The sequence below is a fragment of the Brassica napus genome, chromosome A3, assembly GCF_020379485.1.
Source record: "Brassica napus cultivar Da-Ae chromosome A3, Da-Ae, whole genome shotgun sequence".
Taxonomy (NCBI): domain Eukaryota; kingdom Viridiplantae; phylum Streptophyta; class Magnoliopsida; order Brassicales; family Brassicaceae; genus Brassica; species Brassica napus.
Window position 1 is genome coordinate 10,735,983 of NC_063436.1, and position 23,892 is coordinate 10,759,874.

The 23,892-nt window shown below is 38.2% G+C and overlaps 4 protein-coding genes across 6 annotated transcripts; 3 read left to right on the top strand and 1 right to left on the bottom strand.

Annotated features, from left to right (window-relative positions):
* The first annotated feature begins 2,176 nt into the window (after nt 1–2,176).
* LOC111213936 (extensin-2-like) lies at nt 2,177–6,267 on the top strand. The gene is made up of 3 exons (XM_048775804.1): nt 2,177–3,558; nt 3,868–5,831; nt 5,920–6,267. Exons 1-2 carry the CDS (start codon nt 2,328–2,330, stop codon nt 5,793–5,795), a joined length of 3,159 nt encoding a protein of 1,052 aa, XP_048631761.1. The 5' UTR covers nt 2,177–2,327; the 3' UTR covers nt 5,796–5,831; nt 5,920–6,267.
* Nucleotides 6,268–12,554: 6,287 nt separating this feature from the next.
* On the top strand, nt 12,555–17,926 carry LOC125574859 (clathrin interactor EPSIN 2-like). 3 transcript variants are annotated; one of them, XM_048775807.1, is made up of 15 exons: nt 12,555–12,751; nt 13,137–13,239; nt 13,308–13,359; nt 13,539–13,618; nt 13,706–13,784; nt 13,887–13,970; nt 14,084–14,229; nt 14,429–14,740; nt 14,936–14,977; nt 15,074–15,172; nt 15,244–15,515; nt 15,712–15,938; nt 16,037–16,159; nt 16,241–16,967; nt 17,070–17,926. In XM_048775807.1, exons 2-15 carry the CDS (start codon nt 13,205–13,207, stop codon nt 17,591–17,593), a joined length of 2,802 nt encoding a protein of 933 aa, XP_048631764.1. In that variant the 5' UTR covers nt 12,555–12,751; nt 13,137–13,204; the 3' UTR covers nt 17,594–17,926. The 3 variants fall into 3 exon arrangements, with proteins under 3 accessions (XP_048631764.1, XP_048631762.1, XP_048631763.1); XM_048775805.1 differs by having other exon boundaries at nt 12,556–12,751; nt 16,037–16,967; XM_048775806.1 differs by having other exon boundaries at nt 12,557–12,751; nt 13,144–13,239; nt 16,037–16,967.
* On the bottom strand, nt 17,866–20,154 carry LOC125606864 (2,3-dimethylmalate lyase-like). Its single transcript, XM_048775808.1, has 7 exons — nt 19,740–20,154; nt 18,979–19,457; nt 18,779–18,901; nt 18,564–18,705; nt 18,281–18,486; nt 18,164–18,200; nt 17,866–18,083 (listed from the first exon to the last, which is right to left on the bottom strand). The coding sequence occupies exons 1-7, from the start codon at nt 20,068–20,070 to the stop codon at nt 17,965–17,967; spliced, it is 1,437 nt and encodes a 478-aa protein (XP_048631765.1). The 5' UTR covers nt 20,071–20,154; the 3' UTR covers nt 17,866–17,964.
* Nucleotides 20,155–20,719: 565 nt separating this feature from the next.
* LOC111198109 (probable serine/threonine-protein kinase PBL8) lies at nt 20,720–23,844 on the top strand. The gene is made up of 5 exons (XM_048775809.1): nt 20,720–21,483; nt 21,570–21,983; nt 22,478–22,614; nt 22,692–22,815; nt 23,096–23,844. The coding sequence occupies exons 1-5, from the start codon at nt 21,411–21,413 to the stop codon at nt 23,572–23,574; spliced, it is 1,227 nt and encodes a 408-aa protein (XP_048631766.1). The 5' UTR covers nt 20,720–21,410; the 3' UTR covers nt 23,575–23,844.
* Nucleotides 23,845–23,892: the final 48 nt, after the last annotated feature.

Sequence of the window (23,892 nt, forward strand, 5' to 3'; positions counted from 1 at the left end):
GATTATTGTTTATTAAAGTCGAGAAGTGTGAAGCTAGTAGACGCGGTTTTATACACCGAGTCACAATACGCACCCTAGCATATATTAAATCGCAGTCTAATATTCAAAGTCGTTCTTGTTAATTTGGTCTATAGTAGTTTAGTTTTTTTGAACTTGGTATCACTCGGTTTCATCTTCAACCAGCTGTCTTCCTATTGATGGCGAAGGGTTCTTATGTCAGCCATTTTAGGACATAATCTGACTTTACTTATAATCATCCTTTTCTATACAAAATTTTTTGCTTGGGAACGTTTTAAATACCTTAATTATATAAATTATCTCTTTCTATATTAAATGTCATTTTATCTTTTAATGTTTGCTTCATTATAAATGTCGTTTTAGATTTCTAATGCATATTTTAAACATTTTTTTTCAAAATTTACCCTTATTTTTATTCATTAATTAATAAAACCAAACAAAAAAATTTATATTAAATACGAATAAAACATAAATTTTTTAAAAATTTATTAATTCGTGTGTAAAAATCTTAAACGATTCTTTTTACTAAAAGGATGGAGTATGTTTTAATTTAGAAACATTAAGTTTTTGTTAATGGTGTGTGGCATTAATTTTTGTTAATGGTGTGTTTTTCAGTTGCATTAATTTTTTGTTAATCCCCTATATATTATTTGAGAAGCATTACAACTTCTTTTTGTAGCCACATGTCATCACTAGGATGATTCTTAGAATTATTAGAGAAATATGTTGGTCCATCTAATTATATAATAAGTTTTTTTTATTAAACTAACAATAAATTCATTATTAATGTACTTCATTATTTCCTTAAATAAAATTTACGAAATTGCCTAATGTGGCTAAAGTATATATGACAATTAATGATTTTCAATAATAAAGATTTGATAAAAATTAGTGTATCTTCTATCATATTTGTTTAATTTTAAACTATTAAATAAATTAAACAACCACAATAACCATATAATAAAAAAATTAGATTTTTTTGTATATGTTATATTTTGAATTTTGAAAAACGACTATAAATTACTAAAACTGTTTAAAGTCTTACATTCAAATGATTACAAAATTATATAAGTGAAAAATATAATTTAATTAATTATTAAGATTGATATATATATATATATATATATATATATATATATATATATATATATATATATATATATATATATCGTTTTAAATTAAACTATAAACCATATAAAATACATAAATCTTTTAGTTTCAAAATTTACTTTGAACAACGTTTTGGTAAAAGTTTTGAACGAACATTGACAACTTATTTTTTTTTAATTATAAATTATTAAAACTATTAATCTCACCATGAAAATTTTGTTATCAGTAATTTAAATTTTTCTCTATAAAAGATACAAATGATCAAAAAAAACTATATGAGTAGAAATCATCATTTAATAGACATTAGTATTAAAAATATACTATGTATGTTAGTATCATTTAAATTTAATTACATATCCTATCAAATATTAAAAAAAAATTGGATTAATAAAATTGATTTATATGTTCACACCAATTTAATTATATATTTAATAGTTACTGACTTTTAATTATTCAATATATATTTATTATTTCATAATATGTAAAAATATTTAATACATAAAATAATTTTTATATATAATGTTCATTCCGCGCAAGGCGCGGATCTTAACCTAGTGTATATTAATATAACTTCCGCTTATATGACATTGAAAAATTTATAAGAACGTTAGAGTATTCTATAATGTATATATGCATGATCGGTGAATACTTAATGGAGTAGTAGCTTTCTTTGACTAAGTAAAATTTACATGACAACATTTACAGAATGTCGGTGGAAAATAAATTATACTTAGGTAGATGTCATTGTGATTAACATAGCTTAACAAGCAACTAATATAATAGCATTTCTTTTAAAGAATGTCTGGTTAAAATTAAAATTGTCAATTCGTATTTTGGATTATTTCAGTCGAGTGGTTGAAGATTAGTTTTCTAGACCGTGGAAAGTTCCAAATCATTTTAATTTTTGATTATAAAAATAACAAAACCAATAATTGCCAGCTAACAACGGAATTTAAAATAACTAAACAATTAGGAGAAAAAACGTAGGTATTTAATCGGTCCCTTATAAGTTATAAACAAAGGCCACCTCAAACGACTAGTTTGTCCACTATAAAAACAACTCTTGTCCATGCAGAAATACAATCAATCACTTCTTCTTCATCTTCTTCAAACACTAACCATTTTCAAGGCTTTTTTCTTTAATAATTTGGACACAAAAGGCCTTAGCAGCCGGTGAAAATTATCCGGTGATCTAAACAATGGCGACTCCTGCATGGAGTCATGCCAGGGGTCAATGGGTAATAGCCATGTTGGCGTTACTCGTTGGCTCGGCAATAGCTACCGAACCTTACTATTATAGCTCTCCTCCACCACCGTATGAGTATAAATCTCCACCGCCTCCGGTTAAGTCTCCTCCACCTCCTTATGAATACAAATCTCCTCCCCCTCCGGTTAAGTCTCCCCCACCACCTTATTACTATCATTCACCGCCGCCGCCGGTGAAATCCCCTCCCCCTCCTTATGTATACCAGTCTCCTCCTCCTCCGGTGAAGTCTCCACCACCACCTTATTACTACCACTCTCCGCCACCACCTGTGAAGTCTCCTCCCCCTCCTTATGTATACAACTCTCCTCCTCCTCCGGTGAAGTCTCCTCCACCACCGTATTATTACCACTCTCCTCCACCACCAGTAAAATCTCCTCCTCCTCCTTACTATTATCATTCTCCACCACCTCCGGTGAAATCTCCGCCACCACCATATTACTATCACTCACCACCTCCTCCAGTGAAGTCTCCCCCACCACCATATTACTACCATTCTCCACCACCACCGGTTAAATCTCCACCACCACCTTACTACTATCATTCTCCACCTCCTCCATTGAAGTCTCCTCCACCACCATACTACTATCACTCTCCTCCTCCTCCAGCCAAGTCTCCACCACCACCATACTACTACTACTACTCTCCTCCTCCTCCAGTCAAGTCTCCTCCACCACCGTACTACTACCACTCTCCTCCTCCTCCGGTCAAGTCTCCTCCACCACCGTACTACTACCACTCTCCTCCTCCTCCGGTAAAGTCTCCACCACCACCGTACTACTACCACTCTCCTCCTCCTCCGGTTAAATCTCCACCACCACCTTACTACTACCACTCTCCTCCTCCTCCGGTTAAATCACCACCACCGCCATACTATTATCACTCTCCACCTCCTCCAGTGAAATCACCACCCCCACCTTATTATTACTCATCCCCACCACCACCAAAGTCTTATCCTCCACCATACTACTACTCATCTCCACCGCCACCACCAAAGTCGTACTCGCCACCGTACTACTACTCATCGCCACCACCTCCGATGTCATACCCTCAACCTCACCCACAGCCACATCCACTTGTCTTCAAAGTTGTTGGTAAAGTGTATTGTTACAGATGTTATGACTGGACTTATCCTAAAAAGTCCCACGATAAGAAGCATCTCAAAGGTAACTATGTCTTCCACGTGTTCAATAATTAATGTTTTAATCTTAGCTAACTTAATTACAGAAAATATGATCCTGATGATTATAGAATGATTAAAGGCTTATAGGATTTAAATAAACTAGCATATGTGTATTGTGAAGTGGTAGTTGCAAGTCTGGATTATTTATTTAGTGGAGAAAAGAAAACGATCAAGTCAAGAAAAAAACAAAAATCTGTTATTGACTAAAACAATCGAGAGAGATAGAACAAGCAAAATCGATTTAAATGACATAAAATGATACTTTAAATTTAAATAATTTGTTGTCATATAGGTGCTGTGGTGGAAGTGACGTGCAAGGCCGGTGACAAGACAGTGAAGGCATACGGGAAGACCAAAATCAACGGTAAATACGCAATAACCGTTAAGGGATACAACTACCGTAAATACGGTGGCGAAGTTTGCACAGCCAAACTCCACTCGCCACCTAAGGGATCGCCGTGTAACATTCCTACAAGTTACCATTTGGGTAACAAAGGTGCTAAACTCCATGTGAAATCAAAGACAAAGTACGAGGTTGTGCTTTATGCTAAGTCCTTTGCTTATGCACCTAAGAAACCTTACGGAGAATGCCACAAGCCGGCTCCTTACCATCCTCCTTACTACTACAAGTCTCCACCACCACCTTCTCCGGTTTACTACTACAAGTCTCCACCACCACCAACTCCAACTTATGTCTATAAATCACCGCCTCCACCAACCCCAGCGTATGTCTACAAATCGCCTCCTCCTCCTACCCCAACATACGTCTATAAATCTCCTCCACCACCAACTCCGACTTACGTCTACAAATCACCACCACCGCCTACTCCAACGTATGTGTATAAGTCTCCGCCTCCACCAACCCCTACGTATGTCTACAAGTCGCCCCCACCACCAACTCCAACCTATGTTTACAAATCACCGCCTCCTCCTACTCCGACCTACGTCTACAAGTCGCCGCCTCCTCCTACCCCAACTTATGTTTACAAGTCGCCACCACCTCCAACACACACTCCTACACCATACTACTACCATTCTCCACCACCACCAGTTAAATCTCCTCCACCTCCATATTATTACCATTCGCCACCACCACCCGTAAAATCTCCACCACCGCCATATTATTATCATTCACCACCCCCTCCGGTGAAATCTCCTCCTCCTCCTTACTACTACCACTCTCCACCCCCTCCGGTGAAGTCTCCTCCTCCACCTTACTACTACCAGTCACCACCCCCTCCCGTAAAGTCACCACCACCACCATATTATTACCATTCACCACCTCCTCCGGTCAAATCTCCTCCTCCACCCTACTATTACCATTCACCTCCTCCACCGATGAAATCTCCACCACCACCATACTACTACCACTCACCACCTCCTCCAGTCAAATCTCCTCCTCCACCGTACTATTACCATTCACCTCCTCTACCGGTGAAATCTCCACCACCACCATACTACTACCATTCACCACCTCCTCCTGTCAAATTTCCTCCTCCACCATACTATTACCACTCACCACCCCCACCGGTCAAATCCCCTCCACCACCTTACTACTACCACTCACCACCCCCACCGGTCAAATCTCCTCCTCCACCATACTACTACCACTCCCCACCCCCACCGGTCAAATCTCCTCCACCACCTTACTACTACCACTCACCACCCCCACCGGTCAAATCTCCTCCACCACCCTATTACTACCACTCACCACCTCCACCGGTGAAGTCGCCACCACCGCCATACTATTACCATTCACCACCCCCACCGGTCAAATCTCCTCCACCACCCTATTACTACCATTCACCACCTCCACCGGTGAAATCGCCACCACCGCCATATTATTACCACTCACCACCCCCACCGGTCAAATCTCCTCCTCCACCATACTACTATCACTCACCGCCCCCTCCAATGAAATCTCCTCCACCACCATATGTTTACCATTCACCACCTCCACCCATGAAATCTCCTCCTCCACCATACTACTATCACTCACCACCTCCACCAGTAAAGTCTCCACCACCACCACCATATTATTACCATTCACCACCTCCTCCAGTAAAATCTCCTCCTCCACCATACTACTACCATTCACCACCTCCTCCGGTGAAGTCTCCACCACCGCCATACCATTACAACTCTCCACCACCACCAGTAAAATCTCCCCCACCTCCAGTATACATCTACGCCTCTCCTCCACCTCCTACCCATTACTAGGCTCATCAAATTCAACCAAATTTCCCCATTATTCAAGTAAAGTCCCAACGCTTCAACATTTTCAATATGCTTCATATCCATATCGATAGAACTTTGTCTCATTATCTCAATTTCTTCTTCGCAGGTTTTCTTTTCAAAAATGAAATAAAGGAAGGGTCAATGTCAAAGAGGAGTGAACCAAATAAGGATTGTCGCGTGGAAACGAGAAACAATGCATCTCTTACAACGATCCACTTCACTTCCTCTTCTTCAATGTCGCTCATCTTCCACTTGTGCATCATCTTCTTTGCGTCTTCATCAAGTCTGTTTCCAAGACCCTTTTAGATCGTATCATACTCTTCTTTGTTCCCTTTTGTTGTTAAGTGAAAGAAATGGTTTTGTTATTTATTGGTTGTGCAATGTGCATACACTTTCAATATTATTTCTGTAATGTAATGAGAGAGTTGTTAGCAAATAAAAAAAGCGTTCATCAGTTTCTTTTTTTTATTAAAATTGTTTGATTCTTTTTAGCAAAAACAAAAGATTGTTTGATTCAGTGACATTTTTCTATTTTTAAAAGTTTGAAAGACAAAAAAAGTTTACATTTTTTTGAGTAGGACATGACATCGTTTAGTTTCTAGCAGAAAGTTATAGCTGCTTCAATGTTTTTTTTTTTTTTTGACATGGAAGTAACAACATGTTTGCGATCTTAAAGGCGGCTTATTGATTAATTGGGTCATGTAACGACATGTATATACTTACAGAACAAAGATTTCAATAAAATCGTTGACAAATTTGATTGCCTCAGTGATGCATAGAGTTAAAAGTAAGTAAATACAGCGCGGATATTGTTTTGCTAAATTTTCATTAAATTATTTGGATGATATCATATGATTTTCAAATTTTTGGTTTATATATTTTGTTTATAATATGTGGATATATATATATATATATATTATTGACATCTATATAATATTTTTTTTTTAAACAGTTGTAGAATTTTTTGGGCTATAATATAGGGATGAGATTTTTAACCAAACTCGCCGAACTAAACCGATCCAAACCAAAATTTGGTTAGTTCGGTGAAAAGTTTGGTTCAATTTAACATGTTTATATAAAACTTTGGTTTTCAGTTCGGTTAGTTGAGTTTTCAAAAAAAAAAAAATTGTGAACCAAATTTCTAATTGAAGTAACCAAAATTTTGAAATGAAGTAACCTTTGTAGGAGTGCTTCTCTTTTAATAAAAAGAGATGTTATCATCAATTTTGAAAAAAAAAGAAGTTATGATCAAATGAAATAGTAAGAAAACGAAGAAGAAACAGGTGAGTGATTTTGGGAGCCTCTCCTTAACATTCTGCGTGTTAGATGCGCTACGCTGTCTTAATTATTCTCTTTATTTTATTTTCATTTATTTATTAATCTATTGAATGGGGAAATTTTACTTTTACACTTTGTTGGATACCACTTTTCAACTTTACCATAAGGCTAAGGACATTTTCAAAAATACCACTTTCATTAGTGAGCAAAAGACAATAATATCCTTACCTTATCTTCTTCTCCACCATCAGTTTCTCTCCCTCTCTCCGAGCCCCGTCGTCTCTCTCTCACCGTCGAGTCACCGTCGTCTCTCTCTCCTTCTGGCGTCTCTCTCTCTCACCGTCTAGTTCCGGTGTGTCTCTCTCACCGTCGATCTCTCTCTCACCGTAGACTTCCGGCGACGAAATCGATTCAAAATCTCCAAGATGTTGACTCCTATACGTGATTCACAACTTGTATGTCTCTAATTTTTGTATTTGTTTGTTCTCTAATTTCTGTATTTTTTGTTTGATTCGATTTTGTGATTTCTCTTATCGAAAAATCAAACAAGGTTTTCTTAGATATCTCATTTAAAGAGGTCGATCTAAGAGAAACTGATTTGATAGTGAAACGTTGAGAGTGAAAACATTGAGTATTTGAAAACTTAAATCTGGTTTTGGAGTCATATTAAGATTGATCTGAATGGTTTCGGCTAAGAAAGAGATTTCCCGATAGTGAAAACTGCATATTAAAGAAGAGATAATTTACGATAGTGAAAACTGAATATTAAAGAATTATAACCCCTTATAAATCTGGGTTTCATGAGATTGTTGATAAATACAACTCAATGATTTATAAGTAAAGAAAAAAGATGCATGAAACAAAAGTCATAGGTACAAAAGTCACAAATCAAGAAGCCATGGCAAACATGAAGACTAAGTTTATGGCTTTATGGGATGGGTTTTCTACTGATCGTAAGTTGAATCCTTCACCTTTCAGATCACTCTAGTGCAGTCTAGAGCATGCTCTACTTGGATACAGTAGTTTTTAAATGAGTATAATGGTTGCTTTGTAGCGAATGCAAGGGTGATGGTACTTGCTGCAACAAACAGACCATCAGAGTTTGATGAACCAATAATGAGGAGTCTTCCTCAAGCCTTTGAGATTGGAATGTCTGAACGTAAGGAGAGAGCTGAGATATTGAAAGTGACGCTGAAGGGAGAGAGGGTGGAGCCTGATATTGACTACGATCACTTAGCTTGTCTATGCGGAGGCTACACCGGATCAGACATCTTTGAGCTCTGCAAGAAAGCAGCTTACTTCCCTATCAGAGAAATCCTAGAGGAAGAGAGAAAATGGAGACCATGTCCTCTAAGTTTCATATGAAAATGTCCAATGCTGTTGCATTCACCAAATTTGCAAGTGTTGATGTTGTGAGTTGCTATCATTTTGTTTGTCAGGTACCTAGGACATTGTCACAGTTGGATTTGGAGAAAGTTCTTGCTACGTCGAAGAAGACGCTAGTTGCAGCAGGCGAGTATTGTGGATTGAGATGGTCAAGGGAACCAGATGAGGTGGAAGCAGCTACTTTGTGTATTTTTTTTGTTTGAAGAAATTCAACGAAGGTAGGTTTAGAACATGTCGATTTAAGGGAAAGAGTTTCAATAGTAAACATTGAATTTTCGAAAAATTATAAACCTTTATAAATCTGGGTTCAAGTAATTTTAGGATTTTCGTTCCTCTGTTATCCAAAAAACAAATAAGGTTGATTTAGACTTGTCATTTGAATAGTTCTAGTTAGAAAAAATATTTTCGGATAGTGAACATTGCATTTTAAAGAATTATAACCTCTTATAAATCTGGGGTTTAGGATATTGTCGATAGTACAACTCAATGCAATACAAGGTTTTATAAATAAAGGTTGTAAACAGGAGTTGATCATATATGTCTATAAAAAACATATAAATGTGTAAATTTGAAAACTCTCGTATTTTATTATTATATATTCTTTGTAAGGCCGTTATCGAAATACATGAACATTATGATTGGATAAGGTATTTTTAGACCGTGATTAAAAGTTAACATCATCTTTTTATTGTGTCTTACAGTTAGATAGCAATGAATTGCACATCTTTGAGATTGCCTCTGAGGATTTATGAAGCTGGAACAGAACCAGTAGACAATTTAAAAGTGATTATCCAATCGATGTCTTTGTCAATAATGAGAAGTGTTTATAAAAGATTATAAATGTAGTTTTATAGGAGTTTATAAAATTATAAGTAGAGACTTATAAAACGTTGTTTATTCTTTGTTACATCTTGTGGTTAATACAGTGTTTGGATTCCCTGAGGAATACAAACATTTCATGAACCCAACACCTCCTGATCTTGATAACATGGATCTTAACAGTGAAGAAAAGCTAATGGGAACAAGGATTTGTGAATTTACATTTTGTAACGTATGATATAAGGCAATAACACATGAAAGAAGATAAAAATGAAAAGCAAAGGAATGATAAAGAGCAAATAAGAGTTTATAAATCATTTATAAAAGTTTATAAAACAATTTGTAAAGTTTATAATCTTTTTATAAAGGTTTATAAAACAATTAATAAAATCTATAAACCATTTATAATTGTTTATAAAAATGTTATGAAAGTTTATAAACAATTTATAAGGGATATGCATACAATTTATAAGGTTTATTGGTTTTTGAATCACTTAGAAAGTCTCTGAAATTATTTATAAGAGGCTATAACAATTTATAAAGACTTGTAAAATAATCTTTATAAGGATATATAAATAATTAATAAGAGTTTATAAATCATTTATAAAATTTTATTAAAAACAATTTATAAATATTATAAACCTTTTATAAAGGTTTACAAATTATTTGTAAGAGTCTATAAACCATCTATAAAGGCTTATAAAACAATTTATAAAGTATATAAACTATTTATAAATGTTTATTACAAAAATTATAAAAGTTTATAAATCATTTATAAGGGGTATGTATATAATTTATAAGGTTTATAGAGGTATATACAGGTTTAGAAATCAATTGGAGATCTTAAATCAATTATAAGAGTCTATAACCATTTGAAAAAGCTTATTAAACAAGTTATAAGAGTTAATAAAATAATTTTCTAGGATTTATAAAGGTATGTAAATAATTTATAAGAGTTTATAAAATATTTATAAAAACAATTTATATGAATATGTTCTAAACAACCGACTTCGTCAACTCTTTAATGTTGTTCAATTCAGTCTTAGAATGTGTGTGAGTTTCTCTCTACAACATTAATCATGCAGTTATTTACTAAAAGTTAAATTTGTTGCAATTTTTTAGACCTTTATAAAATATAAATCTGGATTTCAGGAAATTATCAAAAGTACTACTCGACGATTTATAAGTCTTTATGTTTTTTTTTTCAACAATCTGACGAAAACCTAACCTATGAAAAATGTCAAGCATGTGGTTTGAACCCGGATTTATAAGTCTTTATAAAAAAATTTTAAATAAGATTTCAAGTAATTTTAGGATTTGCTTCCTTCTGTTATCCAAAAAGCAAATAAGGCTTAGTTGGACTTGTTATTTGAATAATTATGGTTAAGATTAAGATTTTCGGATAGTGAACACTGCATTTTTACAGAATTATAATTCTTTATAAATCTGGATTTCAGGATATTGTTAAAAGTACAACTTGACGATTTATAAGTCTTTATAAAGAAGTTTTTAAACAAGAGTTGATCGGATATGTCTATAAAAACATATAAATGTGTGAACTTGAGAAGTCTTGTGAGGAATGCTAGGCAGAATAAGTATAAAGAACTCAAAAATGATTTATAAACGTTTATAAACTGATTTATAATGGCTTACAAGTTAATTTTTCTAAAGTCCCTCAAAAAGATAATCAACACAAAAAGATATATCTGGTGAAAGAGCCACGTCCTTCAGCAAGGGATATACTGCTTCAACCCTCTCTGTAGACTGTACAGCGACCATGCTTGTGATCATAATCAAACAAGCTCATTTCATGGTTTAGTTTTATAAATACTACTACTTACCTTAACTCCTGTGGATGGAGAACAGAATGTGAGAAGCACCAAGATCTCAAGTGAAGGAAGTGGAATCAGCAGTTCGCCCTCCCTAAGAGCTCCATCTACAAGTACTGTCTGAGCCCTTGGACGCGACAGCATCCTAATTAAGAGATGTCTGAAGAAGATGAGAGAGAAGAATGTATTAACAAGCCAACTCTGCAACTTTTATAAAGCGTTATAAATATGTAATTCTTTGATCGCACAAACCACGTTCTTGTTCAGAGTCCCTCTTGCTTCATGAAAACCGCTCACCAACCTCGTCGATCTTCAAAATCTGAACGCAAGCCAATCACATATTATTTCTACGCATCAGCACTAGCTCACTTCCAAAAGCAAGATTCAAAAATAATATGCTTTCGTAACTCAACAAACTCATCTCCATCTCCACTGTTTCTTTAGATATTATACACAAAACAAGACATAAAAAATGAATCTCATACAGTACCAAACATAACTTTACATTACCAAAATACCAGCCTTCTACCTCATATATTGCACATACTAAACTTTGCTAGTCAAACTACAAATAGTAGCATTGTATTACCTCAAGAAAGTGAGGTACTTGATATGCATATCACCATACATATTCTCCACATCATCCTATAAATCCAAAAGCTCACAGCACACCTTTGTAATTCCCTGCAACATTACCAGATCAACCAAGAGAAGAAGTAATCATAGAATAATATTACTCTGAGGTTAGAAATTAAATATATGTTAAGCTCTATGTCTTTTGATTGCTAACAAATCAACAGTAAGATTCTAAAGGACTCAATTTATAAGGTCTTATAAATTTGAGATTTGAAAACTTCATGAGAAATTTTTTGTCTTCCTTTCGAGAAACAGATCGATTTTGATAAACCAACCTACAATTACAGAAAGAGACGAAAATCACCATCGATTATCCTCTTACCTTTGTTAGCGTTTCTTAGACGTAGGGAAAGAGATCGTCTCGTTCGTCTAAGCTTGTAGAGTCTGTCAGCTTTTCGGAGAACTCGTTATCGTTAGATCTCGCCGGAAAACTCGTCGTCAGATCTCGTCGGAAACTCTTCAGTGTTCGTAAATCTCGCCGAGAACTCGTCTTGTTCGTTTGAGCTCATCAGCATCGTCGGATCTCGCTGTACAACTAGTCAGAAATTTTGCCGGAGAACTCCTCAGCGCCGGAGAACTCGTCAACATCGTCTGATTCGTCGGATTTGATTACTGGTATCGTTCATTTTGGATCTGAGATTTGAAGAAATCTTGGAGAAGAAAAGAATAGTTTTAGGTTTAATTAGTTAGGGGTATAATGGTATTTTGCCTATTAAAATTTTAATGGTAAAATTGGTTAGTGTAAAGTTGAAAAGTGGTATTAGAAAAGTGGTATTAGTGGCAATTCCCCTTGAATTTTCCGCTTCTGGCTTCTCTTTCTCTCTCGAAGGATTTGATTGAATCTAAAACGCAGGACGTAGAGAGAGAGAGAGAGATCATAAGCTTCGCGTCTTTGTTGAATCTCTCTCTACATCGGCGTTTCTTCTTCTTCTTCTTCTTCTCCGTCCCTCACAGATTCGCGATCCGATTTCGCATCAAGCGCACATTTCCGTACGTATTATCGCTTAGCGTTCGTTTCGATTTGATTAGATCTATGTGTTTGAGAGATTCTCGCGACGAGCTGGTTCTGATCACTATTCGTGTAGAGGCGATAGATTTGCTTAAGATCTGTGGTAGTTGGCTGCATTTTGAATGTCAATCTTCCCGAATTGATCGATTTTGATTTGATTATAATGTGTTTTTAATGGTTGAATCTGAAGGAAGAAGCAGTCAATCATGTACACGTCATTTTTCCTGATTGATTTGTGTGTCCCATTCCTTGCTCAATTATATGATTTTGATGCATGTTGCTCGCTTACGTCTTGTGTTTTGCTGAAGAACGATTCACTTTGATATTCATCTTCTATTCGTTGTGATATATGTTTGTTTGAAACAGTTGGCAGCAAAGGGTGATCATATAAGTTTTGCAACAGACTTCTTAAAGGGCGTTTAACACATACGCAGATGAAGAAAGTCTTCGGTCAAACTGTCAGAGACCTGTGAGTATTTTATAATCGCTGTGTGAAATATTTTTCTTTTCATTAACCATGTTTGTTTGTTTTTGTAGCAAGAGAGAGGTCAACAAGAAAGTGCTCAAAGTGCCTGGAATAGAACAAAAGGTAAAGGATACTCTTTTAGCTCCTTCTTTTCTGATCTCTTTTGGTTGAGTTTAAGCTTAAAGTAAATAGAGAAGCTTATCTTGGTACAACTCCTCGTCTGGCTAATATGGTTACCAATTTAAAGCAATATATACAACATAGTTTCATGTTGTTTCTCACCTCTGGTTTTTCCTCTTCAGGTTCTAGATTCTACTAGCAACGAGCCATGGGGTCCTCATGGTTCTCTTCTTGCTGATATTGCGCAAGCTTCAAGAAATTAGTAACTACTACCACCTTCCTACTGCTCTGTTTTTTTCTGTGATGAGGATAATGCACAGCAATAACAGAAATGTTACTTCTCCTGCAGCCATGAATACCAGCTGATCATGGGGGTCATATGGAAACGACTTAGCGACACTGGAAAGAACTGGCGGCATGTCTATAAGGTAAAGAAAATAAATCGCTTGTTGGTTTATTTCTTGTTTGTATTGCTGTAGCAAGTGAATGAAACAATTTCCTGTTGGTTTTTCCCCTCCTATCCACTTCAGGCTTTGACAGTTTTGGAGTACATGGTAGGCCATGGGTCAGAACGTGTTATTGAAGAGATTAGAGAGCGTGCATATCAAATTTCGGTAATGACCATGCTGAGTACATTATATTATAAGTATTCAGCATCGAAAGAATCCTTTCGTTCTGTATCTTAGCAGTTGACTATCTGACATTTTATCCATTTTCCATGTGGTAGACATTGTCCGATTTCCAGTATATTGATTCCGGTGGTAGAGATCAAGGAACCAATGTTAGGAAGAAATCACAGAGCCTGGTGGCGTTGGTCAATGACAAAGAGAGAATAGCTGAGGTCAGAGAGAAGGCTTCAGCTAACAGAGATAAGTAAGTTCGCTTGTAATTGTATCTTTGTTTTTTAATTGCTGTAGTTTCCTCTTTATTTTAGCCTCGCTGGACACGTGTTTGATTTCTGGTTGCTAGTGGCCTCACAACTGTTATTATGCCTTCTAGTAGTCTATAAATTTGTAGTTTAAAAATATGCTTCAAGAGCTGAACATATTAACCTGACATATTTTCACTACAGGTATCGCAGCTCAGCACCAGGTGGGATGCATAAGCCTTCAGGAGGATATGGGGACAAATATGATTACGGATCCCGGGATGAAGAGCGAAGTAGTTATGGAAGAGAAAGGGAATATGGTTACAGGGATGATGATAGAAATAGCCGTGATGGAGATCGTCACTCCAGAGACTCTGAAGACCGGTATGGGAGAGATGGTAACAGGGAAGATGATTACAGAGGAAGGAGCAGAAGTGTTGATAACTACCAAAATGGGTCACGAGGCAGGAGTTCAGAAAGGGAACGGACGTTTGAGGATGATGGCCATTCATCAAGGTATGTTGATCTTAAGTTTCAGCTCTCCTTTGAACTTGAGCTAAAAAAGGAGCAGTTTTGAGATTAAATATATACACTGGATAAAATATCTGATTGTGAATAGTAGCTAGCAGTACTTGATGTCAAAAGCATGTTTCGAGCCTCTTCTTAGCCGAGTTCCACTTATACAATGAAACATTCATCTTTATCGTGTAGGGGTAGTGGTGCTCGAGCTGATGACAGTTCTCAGGATGGGAGGTAACTAAGTTCAGGCCTTTTTCTTATTGTATTAAGTTTTGTGGACTTGTGTCAACTCATATGTCTTAACTTCCTTCTTTCGGGATTATATGATAGAGGGCAGCTCCAGAGGAAGTTTTCTGAACAAAATATAGGTGCTCCACCTAGTTATGAAGAAGCTGTCAGTGACTCAAGGAGCCCTGTATATAGTGAAAGGTGATAATTCTCTGCTATGCAGATCCAGAGCTACCTTGGTTTTATTGGTTTTGATGAAACTTATTATGCAGGGATGGTGGGGAGACCCCACAAGCTACTGCTCCAGGAGCTGGTTCTCCTCCTCCCCCACAAGCTGTTGCTCCAGGAGCTGGTTCTCCTCCTCCCCCACAAGCTGTTGCTCCAGGAGGTGGTTCTCCTCCTGCCCCACAAGTAGCTGCTCCAGGGGATGCTTCTCCTCCTGCTGGAAACAGCACAGACAATAAATCAACTGGTTTCGTTAATGAATCTTCTCCTCAGAACTTTCAGGATTTTGATGAATTTGATCCACGCGGTGCGTTTGCAGGTACAGAGTTCTTGAAGTTTGCGATTCTTTTTTCCTAGTTTGTAACATCTTTGGAATTTTCCTTAGTTTTTTTTTTTTTCAAACTCCTCTGCTCCATAGCGATAAATTTTCATTGTTAGTTTGGCTCTTATATTGGTATCCAATAAACCTCTCTGCTCGTTCTGAGTGTGAACGTTGTGCTTCATTTCTTTCCCAGCTGGCCCTCCAGCATATGCATCTGTGGACGGTGTTTCAGCTCCTCCAACAGTGGCTTCTACATCTGCTCCTCCCACTTCAAACAATGTTGAGATGGACTTGCTTGACTCCCTTGCAGACGTATTTTCATCAAACGCATTGGCCGTTGTACCGGCTGAATCTACCTCTGTTGAAACCAATGGACAAGCAAATGCTCCATCGTTTTCTACACCTCAGCCATCAACTCAGGTATTGACAGAGGGCTTAAGCAGTTGTACTTATGGATGCCTTCTTTTTATTTGTAACATTTTGATTATTGCTGACTAAAATCATCACCCATTATACAGCCATTTGACGACCCATTTGGTGAATCTCCTTTCAAAGCCTTCACTTCTAGGGACAGCGACTCAAACCCGCAGCAAAGCTTTGGTGCTCCTTTCCAGCCAACACCACCAGCCTTCACCTCGGAGGTCTCTCATCCTGATACTTCTCATAACTTTGGCTTTGGGGAATCATTTTCCGCCGTTGCTAATCCTGAACCTGGTGTTCAGAATGTGCAGTCTCCATCAAACTCACCAGGTTTTCCTCAAGAGCAGTTCGACACATCTGAGAATGATTTTGATATTCTTGCTGGCATACTCCCACCATCTGGTCCTCAAGTTTCAGTCCCTCAACAATCGAGTGCCTCAGTACCAACATCTCAGTTTCCTCCCAGTGGAAACATGTACGAGGGATATCACCCTCAGCCGGTATCTACAGCTCCAAACATGCCTGGACAAACTCCATTTGGGCAAGCTGTACAACCATATAACATGGTTCCTCATTCACAAAATACGACGGGAGCCACACCGTTTCACAATGGAGGCTTCATGCACCAGCCTGGCTCAGCCGTTTACAATCCTGGAGTTGTCACTTCACACCCTACAAGCGAAAGCTTCCATCCACGGCCAGTTGCTGCCACTTCATCGAGCTCGCAGACCCCTTACTCTACCCCAAGTGGGCCAGCTGGTCAGTTCATGGCGCCTTCTCATGCTCCACAAAGAACTCAATCCGGGCCTGTTACTATGCAAGGGAACAACAATTTCATGGGAGACATGTTTACACAACAAGCTGGACCAACAAGCGCAGTGACTTCATCGTCATCATCCTATTCAGATCTCACACCTATAACAGGAGCGATTGAGATCGTTCCTCCGCCTCAGAAAAAGTTCGAGCCAAAATCATCAGTCTGGGCAGACACATTGAGCAGGGGACTTGTTAACTTTAACATATCTGGACGTAAGATAGATTTCCACCACAACATGTGAATGAAAACAACCAAAAACCCCTGTTTTAAGCAATATTTTCTAACATCTTTTTCTGTTTTCTACTTATGTGCAGCTAAAACAAATCCATTGGCAGACATAGGAGTTGACTTTGAGGCGATCAACAGGAGAGAAAAACGGCTAGAGAAACCGACAAATACACCACCAGCAACATCGACTATCAACATGGGTAAAGCAATGGGATCAGGCACTGGCTTAGGTCGTGCGGGTGCAACTGCTATGAGACCTCCTCCAAATCCAATGGTAGGCTCTGGCATGCCCATGGGCGGTGGTTATGGGGGTATGAACCAAAACCAACACATGGGTATGGGAATGGGACCAGGCATGAACCCAAATCAACCAATGGGTATGGGAATGGGACCAGGAATGAACCAAAACCAACCCATGGGTATGGGAATGGGACCAGGCATGAACATGAACATGAACATGGGAGGAGGATATGGCCAAGGTTATCCGATGCAACCACAAAACCAAGGAATGGTCCCTGGTCCGAACATGCCAGGCAACAACAACTATAATCCAATGATGGGTCAAGGCGGTTATAACCCTCAACAATCCTATGGTGGTGGATACAGGTAAGATCAAGCCAAACCATTACTGACAAGACCCTCCACTTGTAAAATCAAGAAGAGAACACTCTGGTTCCGTACCTCTCTGCTTCTTTTCATTTTTACCTGGGACATGTAATATCTATCAGGCGATAAAATAGTCGGATTGGTCAGCCGCTTCACGGAAGTACTCAGGTTACATTATTCATCTCAGCATCAGGATTTTCTACACTCTTCGTTTCCTTTGTTATATGCGTATAAATTGATATATACTACACAGATTCTATTTTTGAGGGTTTCACGTATTGAATGTGTACAACATTTTCCATTCACGGAACAAATAAAATATTTTGTCTTTCTTGCATGTTCTCGACTTTATATACTTTATTTATATATTCATTGTCATTCCAAAAAGACTTGGATTTTATCACCAGCAGTGTCTTTAAAGTCCAACAGAAGTTTCCCTCCGACTTCATCAGCTGCATCGTCCATCAATTGCTTCAGGTTCACGCCTCCTAAAGCTACAAAAAGGCCCCAGGCTCTGTCATTGTCACTTAAGCAGAAACTGAACAAGCAGACAACGAATAAGACTAACTATTACCTGGTACAATGTTGGTGACACCTTCCAAGAATCCGGCCTGCTCCAACCATAAAGACACGTTTTGCTTACATCAATCAGTTCAGAGAAACACACATTCGGAAAAGTTATTACACGTACCGGGATCCTGACGTCGAGTTTCTCAAACCCATCACGTCCAATGATTTTGATCCTCAGAGACCTTGACCAGATTCTTGAAAAAGGGTTTCTTGATTCATTAGAAACCACTTCAGGTACCATGACTTCAACAACCGGATCCTCCACTCTCTGTTTTGACTCATCTTGCGCTACTCGTTGGTTACCATATACGCTACTACTGCTAGATCCTTAAACATGGTAAAAAAATGATATAGTTACTCTTGACTGATATTTCCTCAAAGATGATATCCTTCATGTTTCTCACCTCTATTTGATGAGGATGATATAGCATACCGCTTCTCTTCCTCACGGTATGTGTCATAGCCAAGAATCCCCTCAATTTCTTCTAAAGACGGCATGCTTCCTGGTGGAGGAATCCTACCACCCTTTATCGCCAATAGAGCGTCCTGCAATGCTTCTACATACTATAAGTCTCTTGGCCAAGACACATTATTGACAAAAATACTGTCACTCACTCACCTGCATTGCTTGAATTGATACCCCAATCAAGGAAAGTGGATATGCAACTAGCTTATATCCAATCTCTTCTATCTCAAGCGGGTTTAGCATCGGAATTTTCCCACCAGTCTCAAGCATATTAGCCTACACAAACAGCACACAAATGTAACTTCATATCAAGACTAGAGTAATCTTTCTAAAGGGGCAAAGTGAAGTGTTACCAGTTTAGGAACTAATGGATAAACATTGCAGAATGATTTCATCTCTTCTCTAGACACAAGAGAATCAACGGAGAGAACATCTGCTCCAGCATCTGTAAAAGCTCTCGCCCTACTAAACGATTCCTCCAGAGACACCGCTTCTCTAGAATCAGTCTGAGCAACAATGACAATGTCTGAACCACACTCTCTACGTGCATCAACCGCAGCTTTAACACGCATCACTGCTTCCTCTCTAGAAACCACTCCTCTCTCGCCGCCACTAGAAACCTGATCGTTGATAATGATTCCAGCAAATCCAGCTCTGATATACCCCTTGACTGTTCTCTTAACATTCATGGCGTTACCAAACCCATTACCACCGTCTCCAATCACCGGAATAGACACAGCCTGAGTGATCTGTTGACCTTGGTCAATCATTTCTCCGTAAGAAATGAGTCCTTTATCAGGTAAACCAACCCTAGCTGCTGAAATTGCGAACCCTAACTTGCATAGAAAGATATATCATCAATACATATATACATAAAAGATCAAAAAGCAAACATCTTTCTTAAATTTTAAGCTAAAGTCTTCAACTTTAAGATTGACTTCGCAATAACCAGTGCTGAAACTGAGAACCCTAACTTGCACAGAAAGTAATCAGCAAAAGCAATACACATACATACATAAAGATCGAAAGCAAACATCTTTCTTAAATTTAGCTAAAGAAAACTGTAAATTCTACAAATTTTAAGAATTGGGTTATCAGATTGATAGATCATTACGAGTGGTGAGGCAGTAAGGAAACCCAGCTCGTTCGACGAGCTTAGCACTAAGAGCATCGAAGCAGCAAGGACCCTGAAGGACACCAGGGGATTGCATGATCTCTCTTAGCTTCTTCGCCGGAGAAGACGGGTTTGAGTTTCCAGAGGAGTCAGAAGCTGCTGCGGTGGCGTTAATGGCGACACGGGATCGTCTCGAGAAAGAGATGGGTTTTGTATATAGCTGTCTGATGGAGGGAGTGGAATCTGGAGGGAAGAGGATTGGTTTAGATTGTTGACGATGGAGAAGGAGAACTCGAGGAGGAAAAGAGGTGTAAGAGCTTAGTGACGCCATCGAAAAGGATTCACTTTGATTCGGAACAAAATGATTTGATTGATTAGAGAAGAAGAAGAGTAGTTGGAACAAACCGAACCGAGAGAAAGTTTTCCACTGACTCCGGTTTACGCGCGTAAGGCTTTAACTCTGTACCGAAGTAGGTTTATTGAACCAAAATCCAAACCGAAAATAAAATAACCTGAATCTTGATCCGTAAAATACCGGAATAGAGGTGCAATTGGTTTTTGAGTCCTTTACCACCTGTCACATTTTAAAAGTTTAAAAGTCTTCAAAATTCTCCTAAAAAGATTTCACAGACTATTTTTTTTTTTTTGATAAATTCTATCAGCTGATCCGGTCGATCCCGGAAAAAACATACTTAGTGCTACAAAATGGATTATCCCAAAAGCATACCACACTGTCTGACCCAAATTTAGAATACTTTCGACTAATGCCAAGGGGTAGACCAATCATCTGTTATGACAATTTTTATTTTGTTATTTTCATTCTATGGTAGTTTTTCTTAAAATCAACAATTTTGTAACTTTAAAATATTTCTATAAACTTGTTTATTATAATTTTAACAAGAAGTTCAAACTTCAAACTAATCACAATTAAATCTTGTAAAACAGTATATCCAAAAATACATAAACATTTAAAAATATCTAAAATATTTGAATATTATCAAAATCTGATATGACCTTGAATACATATCAGAAAAAAAAATTGACAACTAAAACAATAAAACTAAACAAATTTCGAAATCCGATTCCAAATATTAGAATTAGTATCTAAAAACAATATTTGAACTTAAATATTAAATTTCATGTTTATTTTAATATAACATAAATATACATAAAATAAAAATATTATTAAACTCGGATTCAAAAAATTATTTGATAGAGTTGCAAAATTTATTTGAAGTATTATTGACAGAACAGATTCTAAGATATAGTATAAATTTCAAATGTAGCATACATAAACTGAATTCACCCAATTTCAAATTTTTTTTATCCGAACCTAGAACCAGTAACATCCCTGCGTAGACCGAACCAAGTGAAAGCACGCCACGTGAGTGTGTTTAGGGCTCGCGGGGGCGCGTGATCATCTCCTTCTTCTTCTTCCTCAACACCATCATCTCTTCTTACATCGTCCCGACTTCAGACACACCCCCAAACAAAAAAAAAGTAGTATCTTTTTAACCTTGAAGCCGATTATAAACTCACTTGAGTAAGCATCAGTTTTCTCAATCCACATGTGAAGAAGCTTCCTTTTGTCATCTTCTCAAATTGCCAATTAGGGTTAAAAATGTCAGCTTGAAATCTAAAAATGAGATCTTTTCCACTCCTACATTGACAATGGGCAATTGCAACACTAGAGACGAAGCTTCCGTCTTGACTCCTCAAGCTCAAGCTCAAGCTCAAGCTCAAGGTCTCTCTCTCTCTCTCTCTTTCTCCTTCTCTCTCGATCTCTCTAACTTAACTCCCTTGATTCTGATCTATCTTTCCACCTCGCAGCTCAACAGCTACAGAGAAAACACTCACGCTCCGTCTCAGATCTGAGCGATCCATCTACTCCCGACTCTCGCACTCCTCCTTCCGTCATCCCCTTCACCCTCTTCGAGCTCGAGACCATCACCAAGAGCTTCCGACCCGACTACATCCTCGGAGAAGGCGGCTTCGGCACTGTCTACAAAGGCTACATTGATGACAATCTCCGCCTTGGCCTCAAGTCTCTCCCTGTTGCCGTCAAGGTTCTCAACAAGGAAGGTCTCCAGGGACACCGTGAGTGGCTTACCGAAGTCAACTTCCTTGGCCAGCTCCGTCATTACAACCTCGTTAAGCTTATTGGTTACTGCTGTGAGGATGATCATCGTTTGCTTGTTTATGAGTTCATGCTGAGAGGCAGCCTTGAGAATCATCTCTTTCGGAGTAAACCCCATTTCTCTGTTCATATTCTTGTCTAGTTTATAAGGCAGACCATACTGATGATGAGAAACCAGACATGTGTTCTTAGCAATGTCCTAAACATTGGTGCCTAAGCCCTGTTTATGTCTAGGCGCCTACCTAAGGCATTAATCTTCTAATAAAGGTCTAATTGTTGTATAGCGATTTCTTGAACTTTGATTATTAGAGATGTGTCATTCCGTTAGCTCCTCTCTAATCTTGTCTAGTTTATAGGTCAGACCGTACTGATGAGAAACCAGACATGTGTTCTTAGTAATGTCCTAAAACTCGGTCTTAGCATCCTGTTTGTGTGGCAAATCAGTCGTAAACTAAACGGTTTTACTGGTCTAGGTGGGAGCCTAAGCAATGCTCTTTTATAAAACATCTAATTATTGTCTAGCGATTTCTTGAACTATCGTTGGTTACTATCATGGTAGTGTATAATTAACCAAGTTAGTAATCATGGCCTCTCTCTTCAGAAACAACAGCTCCGTTATCTTGGTCTAGAAGGATGATGATTGCTCTTGGGGCTGCAAAGGGCCTTGCTTTTCTCCACAACGCTGAAAGACCGGTTATTTATCGGGATTTCAAGACTTCCAATATACTGCTTGACTCGGTAACTAGTGCTATTCTCTTCTTTCAGTGCTGCAAATACCTTTCCACATCTAATATAAGCTTGTGCTGAACCTGCAGGACTACACAGCCAAGCTTTCGGATTTTGGCTTGGCTAAAGCTGGTCCCCAAGGTGACGAAACCCATGTGTCAACTAGAGTGATGGGTACTTACGGCTATGCTGCCCCTGAATATGTGATGACTGGTATGACATGCATAACCATAGCTAGATGTTTCCCCCTTAAACATGGTCTGTGATGGCAGCAATGCTCAACTGTTTATATAAGTCCTAAAAATAGAGTAGTTGCTTAAGTTGTTAACTAGATGTCATGTGGGAGCTCGCTTGCACCTCTACCTCTCTCTTTCACTAGATTGCTATTGTTTACCACATAGTATGTGGTATGTAAGATGTCGAACCATGCATCTAAAGACTCTCAAGCATTACACAAATACACACTGACTTGATTTTGTTACTAATGAACAAGGACACCTGACGGCCAGAAGTGATGTGTACAGCTTTGGAGTTGTTCTTCTAGAGATGTTGACTGGAAGAAAGTCAGTGGACAAGACGAGACCTAGAAAAGAGCAGAACCTGGTAGATTGGGCACGGCCAAAGCTGAACGATAAAAGAAAACTGCTGCAAATAATAGACCCGAGGCTGGAGAACCAATACTCGGTCAAGGCAGCTCAGAAGGCATGCAGCTTGGCGTATTACTGTCTGAGTCAGAACCCCAAAGCTAGGCCGTTGATGAGTGATGTGGTTGAGACTTTGCAGCCTCTGCAGTGTACAAGCGATTCCCTAATCCCTGGTGCAACAACAGGAGCTGCGTTTGCAATGGGAGGGGTGCCTGACTATAGAATGCACAGAAGGTTTGCAAAGAATGTTGGGCCTGGTGCTATTTGCAGGTCATCACCTAACCAAAGTTGTTCTCCGGGTGGACCTGCAGCGTGCAGAGTGCGGTGATAAGTGTGTGAAGTGTACATAATCTCGGTTCGCAGTGTCTCTCGTCTTTTGGTGTAATTTCTCGCTGAAAATAATGGATACGGTTTGCTTCATGTTGTTTTTGTTGTTGTTGCTGCTGTTTGTTTGTTGCCACCACTTGATCTAATCTAGAATGTTGTATGATTATGATTGAGCGTGGTTCTTTGTTTGTATCCGCTCTCTGATGTAGTGCTTTGTATTAGTCTCTTGACATTTCTCTAATCACTCTTAATGTGAATTTTGTGTGTGTGTGTGTAAGCATTATTGGTTTTCTTGGTATCACCATCACCCGGGAAAACT